The sequence below is a fragment of the Stegostoma tigrinum genome, chromosome 4 (assembly GCF_030684315.1).
Source record: "Stegostoma tigrinum isolate sSteTig4 chromosome 4, sSteTig4.hap1, whole genome shotgun sequence".
Taxonomy (NCBI): Eukaryota; Metazoa; Chordata; class Chondrichthyes; order Orectolobiformes; family Stegostomatidae; genus Stegostoma; species Stegostoma tigrinum.
In genome coordinates, this window is record NC_081357.1 from 35,997,224 (window position 1) to 36,016,642 (window position 19,419).

A 19,419-nucleotide genomic window follows, 5' to 3' on the forward strand; every position below is an offset into this window, starting at 1 on the left:
CCCTGCGCATGCGCGTCAATCACCCATCCGCCAGGCGGGCGGGGGCAGTTGCCACAGCAACGGCGCCGCGCTTCCTCCCGCTGTGGCGCGGATGGGTGCGGACGGTTGCCATAGCAGCGGCGCCGCTCACCCCACCCCCGCCGCCATTTTACCCGCTGCTCCGGTAACCATGGCGATCAGCCCGGCTCAGGTCTTCGCGACGCTGCTGTCAGATACAGAGAATGGCAAACGCTGCTGGCCTGAGCGCCGCGGCTCCAAGTCGCCCGCGCCTTCCCCTTCGGCCGAACGGGAGGTGCAGGTCAGCGCCACAGCCGAGGTGTCGGCCCTTCCAAACCGGGCCCGAATCTGCGTGCTGGTGGCCAGCCGGAAGGAGGCGGCAGCGGCGGCCAAGAGCAGCGTCAGTCGGCGGCTCGAATACATCTTGCAGAGCGTCCGGGCACACGGTGTGAGGGTAAGGTTAGACCGAGCCCAGGGAAGGAGAGGGACCATGTCAGTTAACACTGACAGCCGAGAACGGAGCCGCCTGCTCCCAGCACTCGACACGAGGGCTGAGCTTGGCGCACCACAGACTCTGAAAGGGATTTTTAAAACCTGTATCTTTTTTCTTCCCTCTGATTGATTAATTCTTGCTCCTGAAAAAAAAGCTTAATTCCCATTCCAGAGTTTGTACTGGATTAAATTAGCTGCCCGAGAGTAACCACCCTATCGACATTATGCATTGGTGTAAACATGACCCAAGTAAAAGTTCTGGTCTCGTTGTATTGGAAAGACTGGCATCGATTCTGGGCTGAATGGCCACTTCCTGAGCTTCGTTGTTCAACGATTCGTCATCATTGCAGGTTGGCCGTGTTGTTCATAGTGACCCAGTTAAGCCTGACACAATAATCATCTAACTCTTGAAAATGCAGTCAACTTGCATCAAGGATGCATCACTCACTTTTGGTAATTGATAGATGCCACAAGTGATGCTGGGCAGCTGTAGTGTTAATATTTGACAGTCACTTGGAAAATCCTATCCGATTCCATGTTAGAAGGAATTGATTGCATCCAACAGACTTATAGATAATTCAGAGATAGTAGGAACTACGGATGCTGGAGAATCTGAGATAATAAGGTGTAGAGTTGGATGAACACAGGAGGCCAAGCAGCATCAGAGGAGCAGGAAGGTTGATGTTTCGGCTCTGGACCCTTCTTCAGAAATGGGGTCCAAACCTGAAAGATCAGCTTTCCTGCTTCTTTGAGTTTTTTTGGCCTGCTGTGTTCATCCAGCTGTACACCTTGTTGTCTCAAACTTATAAATGAAATGTTTTTGTTCACCTTTTATCCAATGACCTCAATGTAATCTTTTCACAAATGCTTGCGGGATGGATGGTGAAAACCATTTGCTTATTCTGAGCAGGTTGTCAGTAATAACTTTCTCTGTAGTGTCCCTAGCCCTCGACCAGGATGCCCAGGTTCATGTTCCACCTGTTCCAAAGGTGTGTGATAGCAACATTGAACAGGTTGATAAAATTGTTATTTTAGTATGTAATCCTCAAATAGATACAGTATGTTATTTTCTTGAATAGGTCAAGGTGGACTCCATATGCATGAACACTTTGCAACATGTGAATTTGTAAAATATTGTCACATAGAAGCCCTGAGCTTCTCTAAGTGAAATGCTTAAAATTGCATTTTCCAACAATTCAGCTGTGACATTGGCAGGCACCTGGTGTTACGATGACTGTCATAATGTACACAGTTCTAAAATTGTGACCTGTAACAGTGAAAATGTTAAATAAAGAATGGTGTAATACGAATGCAGAACACATTTTGGTAATGGTGAAAGTGTGGAACTGGTGAGAGTGAAAAGAACAGCTTCTGAGCCACAATGGTATAATTAGAAGAGCTGATTATAAACATGGTTTAAATAGATGGATTTTAAGAAGGTTTTCTGATTTGGGCAGAGTAATGTTGAGGCTTGGGAACCTTGGGTAAGATTCCAGAGATGCACCTAATTTAGCTGAAGTCATGCCCGTTAATGGTGGCATTCGAATCAAGAGGGAGAAGACTGAGTGTAGGAGGGCTCAAAAGATGAATACATTCCAGTCAAAGAGTCTTGAAAGGTTGTGAAGGAATTTTATGATGATTATTTTGAATCCTTTCTTTCAGGAGACCTTAAATGTAACAAAGAATAGACTAATGAATCACTTATAGTGGATAAGATATTGGCAGTAGAATTTTGGACAGATTTGGGTTTAAGGAGGGTGGAGATGTTAAGAGTGTCAAGGAAATTTAGTCTTGAAGTACACAGAAACAGTGGACACTGTGGTCCATTCCCAGCTTGTTCCACACAACTGATATTTTTAATGTGTAATGCATAGACACAGCAATCCATTCAAAGCTCAAGTGATCTGGAGACGGGTAAGAAGCCAGGCCAATTTGGATACGTGAGAGACATCTGCAGCATTTCCATCCAAAAACAAACATTTCTCTGCTAATGGGTGTGAAGTGGGTAAGAGGTCATGATAATACAGAATTTTAAGTAAATAATCATACCGATTAATAGGAAGTGAAGTTTGAATTGTACTTCTAAGTTAAAAATTAGGAATCAAGCCTGTGGAATTGTTGCATAAGGACTGTCAAGTGAAGCAAGGTTTATTACAGGTCCGAACATCATAACTTCAGTTGACAATTTTGACCAGTTTACTGCAATACCGAATGGGCACACTGATGGCAGAAAGGTAGATGTAAGATACAAAGAAATGGTAGGGAATACATCTGTGTCATCCCCACATCATAAACTGATCCTGTGTTAGTGGATAATGTCCCTAAGGAGGTAACATGTTAACGAGAGGCCATGGATAAATTGATATAAAAAGTTAGCAAAACAGAGTATTGTGATTTTTTTAAAAAAAAGTTCGAGCCAACTTCACAGACACAACAAGTATTTGATTTCATTGTCATCTAGCATGTTCACTTGTGTTCAACAGCCATATAGATTAACCCTTTCGTGAAAGCTTTCCATGGCTAAGAGAAAATCAATAGTGAGTACTTACCACACTCCGTTTCCTTGAGCTAACTAAAGCAATCCAAAATAAACTTTAAGCACGTAAGGTGCTTGTTTATTTTGAAACTGAACTTGTTCTCCAGCGGGAGGTAACTTGGGTGTTGTTCCTCAGCTAGAAGGAACCAAGGTGACAGCAGGCTGAACCCTTCTTAATGTTGAATTAGCTTTTCTCAGCTGGATTAGCAGTGGAATACTGCAGTTAATTTCTGAAGGAAGGGAAATCAACTGTAAAAACCATATATTGATATCCTTGCCCCAGAAACATTGTAGGAGAACAGAAAACCAAATGAATGAGGGGATAGGATATGTTTATCAGCTTTGACAGAGAAAGGTTGGAGGAATCTCATTTGCAGTACCTGCACAACATTGATTTTTTTGAAGCAAATGGCCCATTTCCAGGCTGTAAATACTTTAATCTCTTGATTATATTCAAATCTATACCTTTTGACTTTGAGGAAGCAAAGATTAGATGCAAAAGAAATTGGGAAATAGATTTTGTTTAATCATTCATTTGATGTGTGAGCTGCTGGCTAGGACAGCATTTATTGTCCATCGCTACATGCAATGGAAAAGGTGGTAATGAGCTACCTTAAACTGCTGTAGTCTTTCCACCATGCCATTAGGAAGGGAAAATCCAGGATTTTGATAAAGGAACCATGATAAAGTACCAAGTCACAATGATGGGAGATTTGGAGGGGAATTTGATTATTGTGATGTTTCTATGTACCTGCTGCCACGTCCTTTTAGGTAGTAGACAGGTGTGTTGGAAGGTATTGTCTCCCTTGATAAGTTTTTACAGTGCATCTTGTAGATAGTACATGTATTACCACTGTGCAGGGAGTTAATATTGAAGGTAGTGGATGGGATGCCAAATCAGACATGCTGCTTTGTCCTGGATGGTGTCAACCCCCTTGAGTATTGTTGGAGAAACTAACGTCCTTCAATGTTTCCATTTTTAAATTTCCCTGTGATAGTGAGTTCCACATTCTAACGACTCTCTGAATAAAAAGGGTTTCTCTTGAAACCCATATGGGATTTATTACTAACTCCAAAATTATGAAATTAGTAACTTGTATTTATAATTTTGGTTTAACGTGCAAGGAACCATCATCTGCATTTCAACTCTAATAAAACCCTTTCATAATCTTAGTCTTCTTGCTAGAGAAGAAGCCTCCATCTATTCTTTCTTTCCTTACTTGGTGTAACTTCTAGGTTCTGGTAGTATACTTCTAATTTCCAGTGTTCAAACTTTTAATAATATGGAGTCCAGAACTGTTCCAAGGTTTACCTGTAGTCTGACCATGCTTCTGTACAAAGTTAAGAAATTTAAGCTTTTAAAAAAAACTTCTCTGCTTTTCAATTTTTTTCCATCTAGAAATGAACTCCATGCTTTGATTACACTATTCGTGTCATATTAATCTACGATGGGACTTCTTTTGATTTATTTGTCTGACCCCTCCCTGTACCCTTTTTAGGTATTTATCCAAAGGAAAAATACTGGAAATCTAAAATATAAACACAAAACAATGGAAATATTCAATTCTGGCAGTATTTGCAGAAACAGAAGTTAAAGTTGAGATAGATAACTTCTCATAAGAACTTAGCTATCCACCACCACATCAAACACTGGCAGCCTTACAAAATAAAAATGGAAAGAACAGTGGATGCTATAAATCAGGAATAAAAACAGAAGTTGCTGGAAAAGGTCAGCAAGTCTGGCAGCATCTGTGAAGAAAAATCAGTTCTGAGGAAGGGTCACAGGACCCAAAATGTTAGATCTGCTGAGTTTTTCCAGCATCTTCTGTTTTTATTACTGGCAATCTTACTGCCCTGTGTCAAAATCAGTCCTGCATTCAAGATCACGATATATCAAACATAACTAACTATCACTGCCAACTGTCTTGAAAACCCTTTCCCCTGACTCTTTTGTTAGGGGTGTGGAGCTGTTCCACACGGTCATCATAATTGACACCATTTGTTAACTGTCTTTGATGGTACTCACTTACCTCCTTTCCCCTTCCCACCAAGTAAAACCTCTTCAGGGGCAGCCCTATTAGAGCCACAGGATTTTAAAAAATGCACCACAGTATTATCCTTAAAGGAAGGATTCCATGCATGTAGTGTCCCATTGTTGGGAAAAGGAAACACCTGGAAAGACCTTGAATCCATATGTATCCCCAAGGGGTTCACACCACAGTCCAGTTTCATTATTAACAGGAATCACAATTTTTTTGGAAGAATAAATTCTTTTCATAGTGGGTTGAAATAAATGTCCTCTATTACCCATAGAGAAATATCTTGGGAGTTGCAATTAAGTATTGTACCTGCTCGTTGGAGCAATGATTTTATTGAGTGTTACATTAGAATATTGTACATTTAGTACCAGTACTCTTTCATTGAATATTTTGTGTTCAAATAGTATGTTAATGTTCCAGGAGGATGGTATTACAGTGACTAAGGATTTTCGGCGAATTGAAAATGCCTATGAGATGGAAGCAGAGGTACTATTCAGTTTCAGTTGTGACTTCTCATAAATGTGTAAAGAAGAGCTGTATATCTATTGTGTAAACTATGTCTTTAGCATTAACTTATTTAATTATAATGGATGAAAACTTGATACTGTCAATTTTTGGTTTTATAAAGGAACAGATTTGTGAAATATAACTTAATCCAATCACAAATGTAATATTGGAAATGTACTAATATAGATGGGAATGTAAGCTGTGAATGCAGGACATATATTAAAGAGATGCAGACTGGCTAAGTAAATGGGCAATGAGGTGACAAATGGAATATAATTATGAGATGATGTTATTTACTTTAACTGTAAGAATAGACAAGCAGAATATATTTTGAAAAGACATGAAACTTATTGTTTTTGAAAAGAGAGACGTGGGTGTACTTATGCGAAGATCACAGAACATTTGGCATACAGCTACAGCAAGCAGAAGGGCAGTGACGTAGAGGTAATGTCACTGGATTAGTAACCCAGAACCCCATGCTAATGTTTTGAGGACTTTTTTTTGAGGGTTGAATCATACCATGGCAGATTGTGGAACTTGAATTCACTTAAAAATGTGGAACAAAGAACTAGCCCAATGCCAAGCAAGCTGCTTTCAAAGTGTCCTTTAGGGAAGGAGTTCTGCCATTTTTGCCTGGACTGGCATACACATGTCCCCAGCCCACAGCAAAGTGGTCAATTCTTAACTGCTCTCTTGAGCAGTTGGAGATGGGCTATAAATACTGGTTTGCCAACAACATCCGTGTTCTGTGTATAAATAATAAACAGAAGGAATTGGAAAGATAAGAGGGATGTAGGCCTTTATTGCAAATGCACTAGAATAAAAGAATAAGTATCATTCTCCTATTGCACAGAGCTTTGTTAAGACTGCATCTGGAGTACTGCATGCAATTTTAACCCCCATATTTAGGGGGTAAACGTGCATTTGGTGCAATGAAAGCTCACTGAATTAGTTCCTGGAATGAGGAGGTTGTCTTGCCTTGAAAGGCTAAATGAATAAGAATATACATTCCAGAGTTAACAAAAAAAGGCAAGCTTATGAAAATATAAGAATTCTGAAATGGCTTAACAGTACAGATTTGGAGGTTATTTACCTGGTTGGGAATCTCGACAAAGGACACAGCCTTAGGATTAGGGTCTGATCATTTGGAACTGAAATTTTTTTTCACTCAGTTTTCTCAACATTTGAAATTCTCCCGAAGTTTGAGAAGGCTTCATTGTGGAATAAATTTAAATATGAAAGAGTTTTAATTGCTGGGAATCAAAGGATTTGGGGAGCACACAGGAAAGTGGATTTGAGAACTGCACGATCACATTGAATGATGGTGTCAGTCTGGGTGTGCTCCTATTTCTTGTGTTCTTCTAAGTTTGTTAGAATGTTTTATATGTATTTAATTGTGGAAACTAGCTTTTGTTCTCGTTAGGTGAATATTATAATTACTTTATTAAAGTTGTTAAGGCTAACTTTTTAGCTGCTTTTGTCTACCCAATTCACTGTTCAAATATGCTGCCAACTCCAGCAAAATGCCTAAGCTCAGTAGCGGAAGGGAGACCTTCTCCAAAAATAGTTTAACACTGACATAAGAGACCTACTCTCTGCCCTGCTGTTCCAAGGATGCATAGTAGTAAATTAATTACTTTTCATAAGAACCATAATCAGAGTAGTCAGTTCAGCTCCTTGAGCTTGCTCTGCCATTTAATATGATGAAGGCTAATATTATCTCGGCCCCAACTCCACTTTCTATTCTGCTGCATGCAGAGTCTCGTGGCCCTGTGGTATTATCACCAGAGTACTAATCCAGAAAATCAGCTAGTGTTCTAGGGACTTGGGTTTGAATCCTACCACGGCAGATGACAGAATTTGAATTCAATATTTCAAAAAATTATGTTTCAGGAAGAAAAATCTGGAATTCAGAATCTACTGATGATCATGAAACCACTGTTGATTGTTGGAAAAACCCATATCGTTCACTAATTCCTTCAGGGAATGTCATTGAGTCTCAATCGCCTTCTGAAATAGCTTAGCAAGCCACACATTTGTACCAAATGCTACTAAGTTTCAAAGAAGATAGAGGGTAGTGGTGGAGGGTTGCTTTTCATACTGGAGGCCTGCGAGCAGTAGTGTGCCACAAGATTCAGTGCTGGGTCCACTGCTTTTTGTCATTCATATAAATGACTTGGATGTGAACATAGGAGGCATGATTATTAAGTTTGCAGGTAACACTAAATTTGGAGGTTTACTATACAGCCTGGAAGGTTGCCTCAGAGTACAATGGATCTTGATCAGATGGGCCAAAAAGGTGAGGAGTGGCAACTGGTGTTTGATTTAGATAAATGTGAGGTGCTGCAATTTGGAAAGGCAAATCAGGGCAGGACTTATACACTTAATGGTAAGGTCATGGGGTGTGTTGCTGAACAAAGAAACTTTGGAGTGCAGGTTCACAGTTCCTTGATTTGCAGGTATTATGGATAGTGAAGAAGGCATTTGGTATGTTTGGTAACAAAGTGTAAAGCTGGATGAACACAGCAGGCCAAGCAGCATCTTAGGAGCACAAAAGCTGACGTTTTGGGCCTAGACCCAAGCCTTTATTGGTCAGTGCATTGAGTCGAGGAGTTGGGAGGTCATGTCATGGCCATATAGGAGTATTGCATGCAATTCTGGTCTCCCTCCTATAGGAAGGATGTTGTTGTAAAAGTAGAAAGTGTTCAGAAAAGATTTACGAGGATGTTGCCAGGGTTGGAGGGTTTGAGTATAAGGTTAGGCTAAATAGGCTGCAGATATTTTCCCTGGAGTTTTGGAGTCTGAGGGGTGACCTTATAGAAGTTTATGAAATCACAAGGGACATGGATTGCGTAAATAGGCAATGTCTTTTCCCCAGGGTGAGCGTGTCCAAAACTAGAAGGTATAGCTTTAAAGTGAGAGGGGAAAGATATAAAAGGGTCGTAAGGGACAATTTTTTTTCATGCCGAGGGTAGTGCAGCCAGAGGAAGTGGTGAAAGCTGCTATGATTACAGTTTAAAAGGCCTCTGGATGGGTATACGAATAGGAAGGTTTAGAGGGATATGGGACAAATACTGGTAAATGGAACTAGATTTATATAGGATATTTGGTCAGGATGGACAGATTGGACTGAAGGGTCTGTTCCCTTGCTGTATATCTCTATGACTCTATAAATGGAACCAGCCAGCCAGATCACTTGCCATCGACCTAGGCACCAGAAAAAAACGACAGACTCAGCCCTACCGACCCCATAATATCTAGTTCTTGAGCTGTAGATAATACTGGAAGATTGTAATGTTCAAGATTCGGAAGACGTTATTAAGTCTACTTCTCTCGTTCAGCCTCAGCCCAAAAGTGTCATGTATATACGTAGTATTGAACATCTTTCACTTCATTATATTTTGTTTAGTTAAGCCGCAGATTTTGATATCATTTTGAAATATTTAAAAAGAATTTTTCTACTTCCCAGATATCTGTTATATTCGATGACTTTAGCAAGATGGAGAATTGCTGTAATTTATTGGTGGAGAAACTAGACAGTTCTGTTGTTGTTGGTTCACCTCAGTTTTATCACACAACTGAAGCTGTGGAAAGTATCAGGTAACATGGACTACTTTGTTTTTGTTAGCCAGGATCAAGACCCTTTGACGTCTTGTTGAAAGATCAGTGTTTTAGATTATTTATTGTACTGCTTACTTATTCCATGAACAATTCATTTTTCTAATAATTTAAAACACACTTTTTAAACCCTTTTTAATGCTCATACAAACTGAAGTTCCTTGCAGATGGAGTAATTTTACAGCTAGTTAAGTTTTTTTTAAAAAGCACAAATTTTACGATCTTAATTGCTCGTTATTATAAATAGTGAGTGGTATTGACCTGGAACCTGCTGCCTACAGTGATGGAGAAAATTGGATGGGTACTTGAGGGAAACAAACTTGCAGGGCAGTGGAGATAGAGTATAGCTATTGGACAAACTGTGTCATTCCTACAAACAGGCAGCATGGGCTTGGTGAAGTGAAGGGCCTCGTTATGGATGTACTAATGAGTCTTGCGTTGTCTGTTACCAAAATATGTTACATATTATTCATTAAAGTCCTTTAGGGAAGGAAACTGCCATCCCTACCTGGTCTGGCCTACATTTTACTTCAGACCCAATGTGGTTGACTTTGAACTGCCCTCTGGGCAATTAGGGATGGGCAATAAATCATGTTAATGAATTTAAAACAAAATTTTGAGTTTTTGAAATCAATTGGATTGCTTTAGAGTTGTATTGGTGTAGATGTTTCTACCATAGAAATAAATGTCGAGTGAGATATAAGGCATATCAAAACCACTTGCATCCAAATCTAGGTATTTTTTTTAAGATAAACTAATACATCAACAAGTGGGTTTGGGGAATACTTCAATGGGAATCTAAGTTCTCATGCTTGAATATAAAAATCAATTACTGCCATTGATATCAATGTAGTATTGACTTGAAACTGGTTTCAAGTTGACCGCAAATCACCAATATATAGTTTACATTATATCATATCTACTCAGCATTGGTGCTAATATGTGCAGAAGAGCTGAATTCCAAAATTTAAATCAGAGTGACTGTCCTTGAATTCTAAGAGACATTTGACAATGTGGCATCAAGGAGGGTCAGTAAAAGTGAAGTTTCAGCCCTAGAAAATTGTTGTTAGTTTCTTCGGGCATTCTTCTAAGCCCAACCATCTTCGCTGCTTCATCAATGACTTGCCTCCATTATAAAACGGGAAGTGAGCATGTTTCTGATTGCACAATAAAGAGTTGCAAATGGTGATGAATAGGTACAGAAGCATGATGTGCTGCATTTAGCAAGACCTAGACAGCATTCAAGCTTGAGCTGGTAAGTAGCAAGTAGCTTTGTACCACAAAAATTCCAGGTGATGACATCTCAATAAAAGGCAGTGAAACCACTTATCCTTGATGTTTGTGGCATTGCCAATTGGCAATTTACTTACTATTAACATTCTGAGCCAGACAGTCACCACTGACAAGAAATTTTATTGTACCGGTCTCTCTCACTCACACGCTCACACACATGACTACAATAGCAGATCACAGAATTATAGATTCGTTAGGGAGGAGAAAGAGGCCATTCTGCCTATCTATTCTGTTTAGCTTGCTCATGATTTTGAAAACCTCTACGAAATCTTCTCCCAGTTAACATCTATCCAAGGAGAGCCATCCCAACTTCATCGATCTTTCCGCATAACCTGAAGTTTCTCACTCTTGGGAACCATTCTCGCAAATCATTTCGACACTCTCTCCAACATATTCATATCTTTCCTATAATGTGGCACCCAGAACCGAAATCCACAGGCATACGTTCATCATTACCTTCAATTCTTGTACTTTATGAACCAATTAACAAAGAAGGAACACTGCTTTATTAACTGCTGTCTTTACCTATACTGCCACCTTCAGAGATCTATGCGCACATAAACCCAGGTATTTCCTGCATCCCTTTTAGAAATATGCTCCATACTTTATATTGTCTTTCAGTGTTCTTCGGACCAGTGTGTGTCACCTTCTCTGCATTTATAACCTCATCTGCCACCTTTCTACCCATTCCACCAATTTGTCCTTTTGGAGTTGCACACTGTTATCACAGTTTACAATTCTTCCATTTCAAAGGCTGGCTAGTCTGCAGTGACTCCCCTGCAAAAGTAGGTCCACCTTCTACAAAGCTGTCGTTGATTGTTGTAAAAGCCCATGTGGTTCATTATTGCCCTTTTTGGAAAGAAAATCTCCTGCCCTTACCTGTATGTAGCTCTCAACCCATAACAATGTGGTTGACTTTTAACTGCCCTTTGAAATGGCTCATCAAGCTACTTAATTCAAAGCAGTTAAGATAGGAAACAAATGTCAGCCTCACTTAAGAAGCTTGACACCATCCAAGGCAAAGCAGCCTCTTTGACTGGCAGCCCATTCATCACCTTAAACATTCACTCCCTCCAACACACATGCACCATAAGATCAGTATCATTTGTATTGCAGCAACTTGCAAATCCTACAATCTGTGCTGCTTAGAAGTGCACGATCAGCATGTAAAGGAACAGCACCGTCTGCAAGTTCTCATCTGAGCCACCCAGCACTTTGACTTGAACTATATCACTACTGCTTTATTATCCCTGAATAGAACCCCAGCCTAGCAGCATTGTGGGTGGATCAACATGCCAGGGACTGTAGCATTTGAAGAAGAAAGTTCATAATCAACCTTGATATAAAGATTGTAATCGATTAGCAAATTAATGTAATGCCCACATACTGTAATTTTTAAAAAACTCTCCTGTTTCCCCTGTAGCGTGCCATATTTTCATTAATTTTATTGCAGATAATAAAGGTATTTCTTTTGGGATTAAGGTGACTTCAGATGTAGGACAAACCACTTGAACCTCTGTAGCCTCTGTTATTCTAAATAAAGCCATGTAATTTATTGGCACTAAATTCCATGTACCTTTTTTTTAAATCAATTCAATCCTATTGTTAGATTCCTTAACATCCCTTTAAAACAATGACTTGTAAGGTCATAACTACCATATGGTGGAGGAAACAAAATGGTCTTCAGACTCGAACAACGGAAATGACCTCAGGAACAAAAAGAAAGTTCCTGGAAAAGCTCAGAAAATCTGGCAGCATCTGTGAAGGAGAAAACAGAGTTAATGTTTCTGGGCCGGTGATCCAACCTCAGGGATGACCTTAGGTTTGTGTGGTGGGAAGTGGAGTGTTTTGGGTACTGGTACTAACTTCTTTCTTTTGAGAAGATAATGGAGTTACACTTGAGGAAAAAAGAAATTTAAATGTTTTAAGGTTTAATTATGCATACAAAAAGTGTGGAAACATGAAAAAGTTTATTGTACAAATCATAATAGCTCATGAAGTTATCAGACAGTTGGAGAATTTATTAAAACAGAAATTTGAACATCCAGAAGTTGATTGATTAATCTGTGGCCAGTTATACTAATTCTTCAGGGAAGTGGCCAACCTCCCACCATAACATCAGTGAAACTTTGATTGTATTTCCTGTAGGAATCCAGAGTTTCATTTTCATTACAAAAACTTGATGAATGGGGTTGGCTAAGTAACAGAAATTTAGCTCCTTTGCTTCATTTGCATTTCTCAGCGAAATCACTGCCCTGCTGGGATGAGGCACAAGAAATTAGCATCAAGTAGCTACTGCTGAAAACCTGTGAAAATGTTCCCCCACAAGTTCTCCAGTAAGGGAAGTCCAGGGCAAGAATTGCCCAAGGGTTCCTCATAGAGCTGTGTGGAGCATTTACATTCTTTTGGTCCTGGCTAATGTTTCTGGCAAGCTTTGCCCTAAAGAAACTCCATTAATATCCTACTCAGGCCTTAGATTACAGTGCCATACTGAGCCTTGATGATATCAAAGTGCACCACATGTTTGAAGAGAACCTCATTTGTACAGGTGTTCTTACCGACCACAATTTCTGCGTAAACCGCTCACTTAATTGTAATTTCCTTGCTGCCTTACACTTTAGGGTGGTAGAGGGTCAGGAATTAGGTGGGCAGTTAAAATCCAAGGCCTTAGCATCTGCTGTATTTTTTTTTAAACTGTGGAGAGTAAAATAAAATTTTATCCAAGTTCCGTTTTATTTTGTATAGACGGCAGGCGTGTCTTCGAGCAGTTGCTAATTCTCGACGTAAAGCTTTTGAAGTATGCCGACTACTTGGTCAGACACTCGGCAGACCTTTGATTGTTCGAGAAGAAGAAATTAAAGAAACTGAAGGGTTAACCTCTGAAGCACAAGCAGTGGACAATACAAGGCCATTGACTCTACAGCAGCAAATTAGCAATGCATCTGTTACTGTTTGTTCTAAAGTCTTTGTGACTTTTGAACTTAAATCAAAAGATAATCTCAAAAGAAATAATTGAGTAAGACCCTTTTGAATTTATAAATTAAAGCTTTTGAATCAGGAAACTGGCTGATTTTTCAGAAAAGGGGCGAGAATGTTTCAAACCTGTACTAATGCAGAATTTGTAAGCAAGCTGGAGATGCAAATGCTGTATTAGCTAATTCTTGATGGTGTTCATTTTTAATGTTCTTTAGTGTGATTACAATGGATCCATCAGTCTTGTGCATAACAGAATCTGTTATTTCTACTTATTCAGCTCATCACCAGTAACCAAAACTCCATGGAACATCTGTCAGCTTATTGGCAAAAGATGCCGAGGAACAAAAAGTTATTGACGACAGGCTTTTTTCATAGATGCAGCTACGAGGCATGTAATCTTTTGTGCAACAGTCAGTATCATCAAATTTTTTTCAATCATTTCTCTGTCATATAATCTTTTAATCTTCATTGCTGATACAAAATGAAGAAGGAAACTATTGTTAATGCAGCACATCTGTTTCAGGTTGTTGAGCTTGCTGTTGCTACACATCCAACGTAATGCAGGATGTAATTCTTTTAGTCAGCTGCAGCAGTGAACACAGTAGAATTTGCAAGAGTTTGACAGCCAGGTGTATTTTAAGCATCCACCTGTCATAGAGGTGTGATATGGAGTGACTGGGATATCTGCCCTTCCATTTTTTAGTCCAGGATATGTGCTACTTTGTACAAGGGAACCAATGGTCGAATTTTATTTTTTAAATCAATTCTGCCATCTGAAAACCTCCCACCATCTGACCCTAATGTCCTTTGGAAGTTGGTTTACCTCAACTCGCTGGCTGTTTTGGCCTCCAGATATGTTAAACTCCTCAAGAGAAACCATGAATTCTTAGTTTAAGGAGCCCTACTTCCACAATTGCTATTAAATGTGTGAGGGATGGTTTGAAATTATGCCACTTAGAGGCTAGAATATTAGTTTATGATGGGCCTATCATACCCAAGTCCTGAATTATATTCAGGCCCTTTCACTGACATTTTTTCAGAGTTAACAGTCGGAACCTGGCAATGTAATTGAGAAAACCAGATTCCGCTTCCTCACTTCCCAAAACATTCCTAGGAAAGGAGTGCAGTTTCTAACAGTTACTGCAATATTCAGATTCTAGTGTTAAAATAACACATTTCTTTGACTCAATGTTGTGAACCAATACATGTTTGTGACGTGACAAGTATTTTTAGGGTCAGAATGGGAAAGTTAGAAGATTTCTTAAAACAATTGTATTTTGTAAAAAAAAAAGCTACTTTTTCTTCAAAGATGTAGATTATTTACTACCATGCTAATGTTAATATTTGTTTTAAATAAAAACAGAGTACTAGAGAACCACAGCAGGTCTGGCAGCATCTGTGGAGAGAGAAATAACATTAATATTTTGAGACCCTAGGAACTTTTGTTTTCCACAGATATTATCAGACCTGCTGAGTTTCTTGAGCACTTTTTTAAAAATTCAGATTCCCAGCATCTGCAGTATTTTGCTATTGTTTCATGTATATTTAGTTCCATCCATTTGTTGTAACTTACTACAATACCTCAGCTACCATTAATTGTACGTGGACACCTACTTTGTACTAAATACTTGGTTATTAAAAACCTCAGTGACTTGCGTACTTCTGTTTTCACAAGCTCATTTACCTTAACCATCCAGACAATCTTCAAGCATGTATGCAGACCTTGACTGATAACTGGATAATCAGCCTTACCACAACTTAAGGGTTGGAGTACAGGAACCAAAGCTTCCTCCTGTTCTTATTCAACATTTATACACTATGTGGATCTTTGCATTGGGATCAACAAATTCTCAGCAAGACTGATTCATTTTCCCATTCTGTGGTCATTAACGCCAATTGTTGCTTCAGGTTAGGTAAAGTATCCGTTTTCAATGCTTGGAACACTGACACTACTTTGAGGCATGAGTTCACCGTGAAACTTTAATTGTAGCAATTTTCCAAGGTCATTTCCCCCATAATATATGGACTGTGCATCCTCTGGCAGAGATACTAGAGAAAATTAAAAGATTTTTCTTCCAGTTGTTTGAACATTCCTTGTAAAAATGTGCTACAGGCTTTACAATTGATCTGCTGTGTCTACTCCATTATGCACAGTAAAACAAAAGAAACAACTTTTGGTCTGCCTTACACTCAGCACTAGTATGGATAAATATGTGAGATGATTTCACTTGCAAAATACTACATTACATTCGCTCCCAACTGCAAGTGGCTGTTAGGTAGACCTACATATGTCACTTTTGTCAGTGCCTCTTGAAAAATCTCCTGCTGATATTACAACTGGGAGCTCATGTAATTCAAACTGGAAAACCTAGCTCAGGAGTCTCACATAGGACCTGATCTGTATAATAATGTGTAACACCAGATGGTTGCATTATCAACTGGGCTAATAGTGGAAATTCAAAAAAGCATTTTCTAAAATCCAGCCTTTGGTGTTGCTCATAGAGGCAATGATTTATGCATGAATTAACAGTAATTAAAGCAGTAGTTCAAGATCCCCTTTTTTTGGCTCAGAAAAACAGGCCATTTCCCCTTGAGAGGAAAAATAATCAGTTCGTTGGCTGCAGTTCAGTGCATAAATAGCTGGTGAAAGAGCTGAGTGTTTTTTTTTCTGGAGGAATGTGTCCCAATTCCATTTTCTACGCAATGTTTCACATACACCTGTTTAGTTTCCCTAAAATTCTCATGACAAAGTGAGCTTGAAATTCTGTAACTAAAATAACTAGATTAATAAATTATTCAATGGGTTTTATATAATCTGACTAATTCAACCGTTCCTTGCCCCCTTGTTGTAAGAACCTTTTGCCTGAATGAGGACTCAGAGTGTTTGCACTAAAATCAGGAATTGATATTGTTTTTGAAGAGAGCCAGAAGCAAGGTCCACCTTAGTAACAAACTGTTTATTTTTGGATCAAAATGTTTAAGATTTTAAAATGAAATTGCTCTGATTAAAATTGAGAAAATTACATTGTCAATTTTTGCTGTTCATTTAAGTCAATTTTGCATGCTTAATGGAACTGACAAAATTATTTATTAAATGCAAATGAATTATTTTTAGTTTAGAGTTAGTAACTCAGTCCAGTCAATTTGGCATCATTTTAACTCTGGATCAGTTAGATTGGCAAATAAGAAGTGGATGGGAAGCAAACTGCAGTTATTTGGGAATATGTTATCACAGTCTACTAAACCCAAATGCTACAAGTTGCTACATGACTTGCAATCAAACTTTAAATTATGTACACACATTGTTGCTTTTATTAATAAGTAATATTGAGACATGCTGCTCCTAAATTCAATAAAATATTATCCTTTGAGCCTTTCTCACAATGGAAGTATTTGTCCCTTACCATGGCCCCGATTACATTTTCTTTAATACATGTATATAAATATATGTTAGGGCCCAGTGTGGCAGCTTCTACGTTGGTGGGTTTGGCACAGGCGGTGGAGGCAGGCTGACAAATGCAGGTGTTGTTGGTGAGCCAGGTCAAGCCGAAGGACTCTCTTTCAGCCTATATATTTTAGCCTTTTTATTCTTAAAGTATCCAAAATGGCACCAGACAGTGGCGCTAGTTGAAGCTTTTCTCTGTAAAGGCCAGAGTAAAATGCAAGTGACAAGAAATAAATTAAACATACTTGATATGATATGCACAATGACAACTTAATGAAGTATAAATATCTCTTTCATATTCAGTTGTCAATGTGGATAGCAGCTACAAGGTTATTTTTTTTCCCATTTTTAAATGCTTTTGAGCATGAATCACATTGTTGAACTGTTGCAATTCTTTTGAAAATCTGCCATCTTTCTGTTGATCATGTGATAATCCAATCTTCCAAACTTTATTCGAAGGTGGTTGCACTAATCAAGCTGAGATAACTTCTGTTTTGTTTTTGGAGGAGCTGGTGGTGTAGCCGAAATGTATGAATGATTTTTATTGTCATGTGTATTTTAGGGTGAGAAATACAATAAAATACAGTGAAAAGCTTTCATTTGTCACTACAAAACTGCCATTTTGATAGTTTAAGAATGAGAAAAATGAAAAACGTATAGCTTAACAAGAAGTCTATCTACATTCGAGTTCTGAGCCAGCTAACATCAAAGTTGCCGATTTCTCAAGCTCCATCTTTCCCCACTGGGCTGATTCACCTCTGCCACCACCTAGAGCAGACCCACCAACTCCAGAGGCTCTCACCACAGCCCAACTTGTCGATGTTGCTGTGATGCCCTTCTGCCACTGCTTCACTGCCAGTGCTGGACAAAACAACGTCAAAGTCATCCATCCTCAGGCATCATCTTTCGCTGCTGGACCCACCTCACCAACTTCGCCAACAGGGCTCAATTTCCCCCGTTCTGGGAACTCTGTCCTCTGCACTGGGCTTGCTGTCCTCAGAGTCTGCACTAGAATAACTCACCTTCGCCAATGCCATCAAAACTCTTCATAGTAAGTAAAGTGAAAGATAGGGAAAGGGAAAAAAACAAAAACTAAAAGAAATGAGAAGTGGATGATCCCCGAGCTTGGAGACCTGCTCCACTGCCATTTTGGTGCTTATTCCTAAGAAGATAACTAGTAATTCAGAATCATAGGCTAATGTTGTAAGGATTATGAGTTAAAATCCCATCGTGGTAGACTTGGATTCAATAAAAAACCTTAATAAAAAAACTAGTTTAACCACTGACAATTGTTGTTTTCAAGAGAAAAAGAACATTTGATTCACTGATAGCCTTTGCGGGAGGAAATCTGTATTTCTTGCCTGGTTTGACTGACATGTGACTTGAGAGCAACAGCGATATGGTTGATTCTTAACTGTTGTCTGGGCGATGCCCACATTGCATGAAAATAAACAGAACATAATCTGTTATAGAATGTCTATGAATTTTACAGTACAAAAGGAGGCTATTCGACCCATAGTGTTCTGTACTGACTCAATAAAAATTGGTTAGAAATATTAAACTACCATCATCTAATTTTGATACTTGAAACCTTTCAAATGGTTTTAAAATGAGCAAAAGGAGAAATTGCTGGAAAACCCAGCAGGTCTGGCAGCATCTGTGCAGAGAAATAAGAGTTAACATGTTGGCCAATTCAGAACTGATAGTAGCAAGGAAAAGGTTGGTATTTATGCAGAAGATGGGATGGGGAAAGGGGAAGGAATAAATGATAATCAAAGGACAGGAACAAACTTGCTGAATTTTTCCAGCAATTTCAGTTTTTGTTTCTGATTTCCAGTATTCATGGTTCTCTCTTTTTTTAAAAAAAAGAACGAATACAACCTAAAACAGCTGATCTAATCATTTTTCTAGGTTGAGCCAAGATTGTGAAACCCTCAGTTATCAAAGATCACTGAGCCAAAATGAACATCATTATAAAAGGGTACTGAAGGCAGGTCAGTTCTGTGCCTATTGATTCACACCTTTCAGGAAGCTACACATTAAGATTAAAGGTGTCTGCAGTGTTCAGCTCAGCAAAGCAGCAGATCCAGGAATATACAATTGGAGCTTTACCAACTGCTGCTTCTGAGTAGTAGTGCACAAACAAGGAAAAAGAAATTTCCAAGCAAGAACTGGAATTGACTGTCTGAATGTCTCTTTCCCTCTTCAGTACCCAGTGGAAAAAATAGCTCGGAACAACAATCTTTCTCCAGCACTCTTTGTTTTGTTTCAGAATGACAGCCGTTCACTGAGAAATCAGGATCCACAAACTACATCATTGCTGAATAATCGAAACAGCTAAACAGTTTGAACTCCGGTCATTCTCATAATTCAAAGACTCTGAGAAGCAGAGATAGCAGGAACTACAGATGCTGGAGAATCTGAGATAACAAGGTGTAGAGCTGGATGAACACAGCAGGCCAAGCAGCATCAGAGGAGCAGGAAGACTGACGTTTCAGGCCTAGACTCATCTTCAG

At 39.1% G+C, this 19,419-nt stretch overlaps 1 protein-coding gene across 1 annotated transcript; it reads left to right on the forward strand.

Moving 5' to 3' along the window:
• The first annotated feature begins 151 nt into the window (after positions 1-151).
• Positions 152-13,853, forward strand: irak1bp1 (interleukin-1 receptor-associated kinase 1 binding protein 1). Its single transcript, XM_048531877.1, has 4 exons — positions 152-451; positions 5,485-5,550; positions 9,041-9,171; positions 13,228-13,853. Exons 1-4 carry the CDS (start codon positions 170-172, stop codon positions 13,496-13,498), a joined length of 750 nt encoding a protein of 249 aa, XP_048387834.1. The 5' UTR covers positions 152-169; the 3' UTR covers positions 13,499-13,853.
• Positions 13,854-19,419: the final 5,566 nt, after the last annotated feature.

Excerpts from the sequence above, each read along its gene's own strand:
- irak1bp1 (XM_048531877.1), top strand. The coding sequence starts at position 170 with ATGGCGATCAGCCCGGCTCAGGTCTTCGCGACGCTGCTGTCAGATACA. Across the intron at positions 452-5,484 it reads TCCGGGCACACGGTGTGAGG|GAGGATGGTATTACAGTGAC; the intron begins GTAAGGTTAGAC and ends TTAATGTTCCAG. Across the intron at positions 9,172-13,227 it reads GAAGCTGTGGAAAGTATCAG|ACGGCAGGCGTGTCTTCGAG; the intron begins GTAACATGGACT and ends TATTTTGTATAG.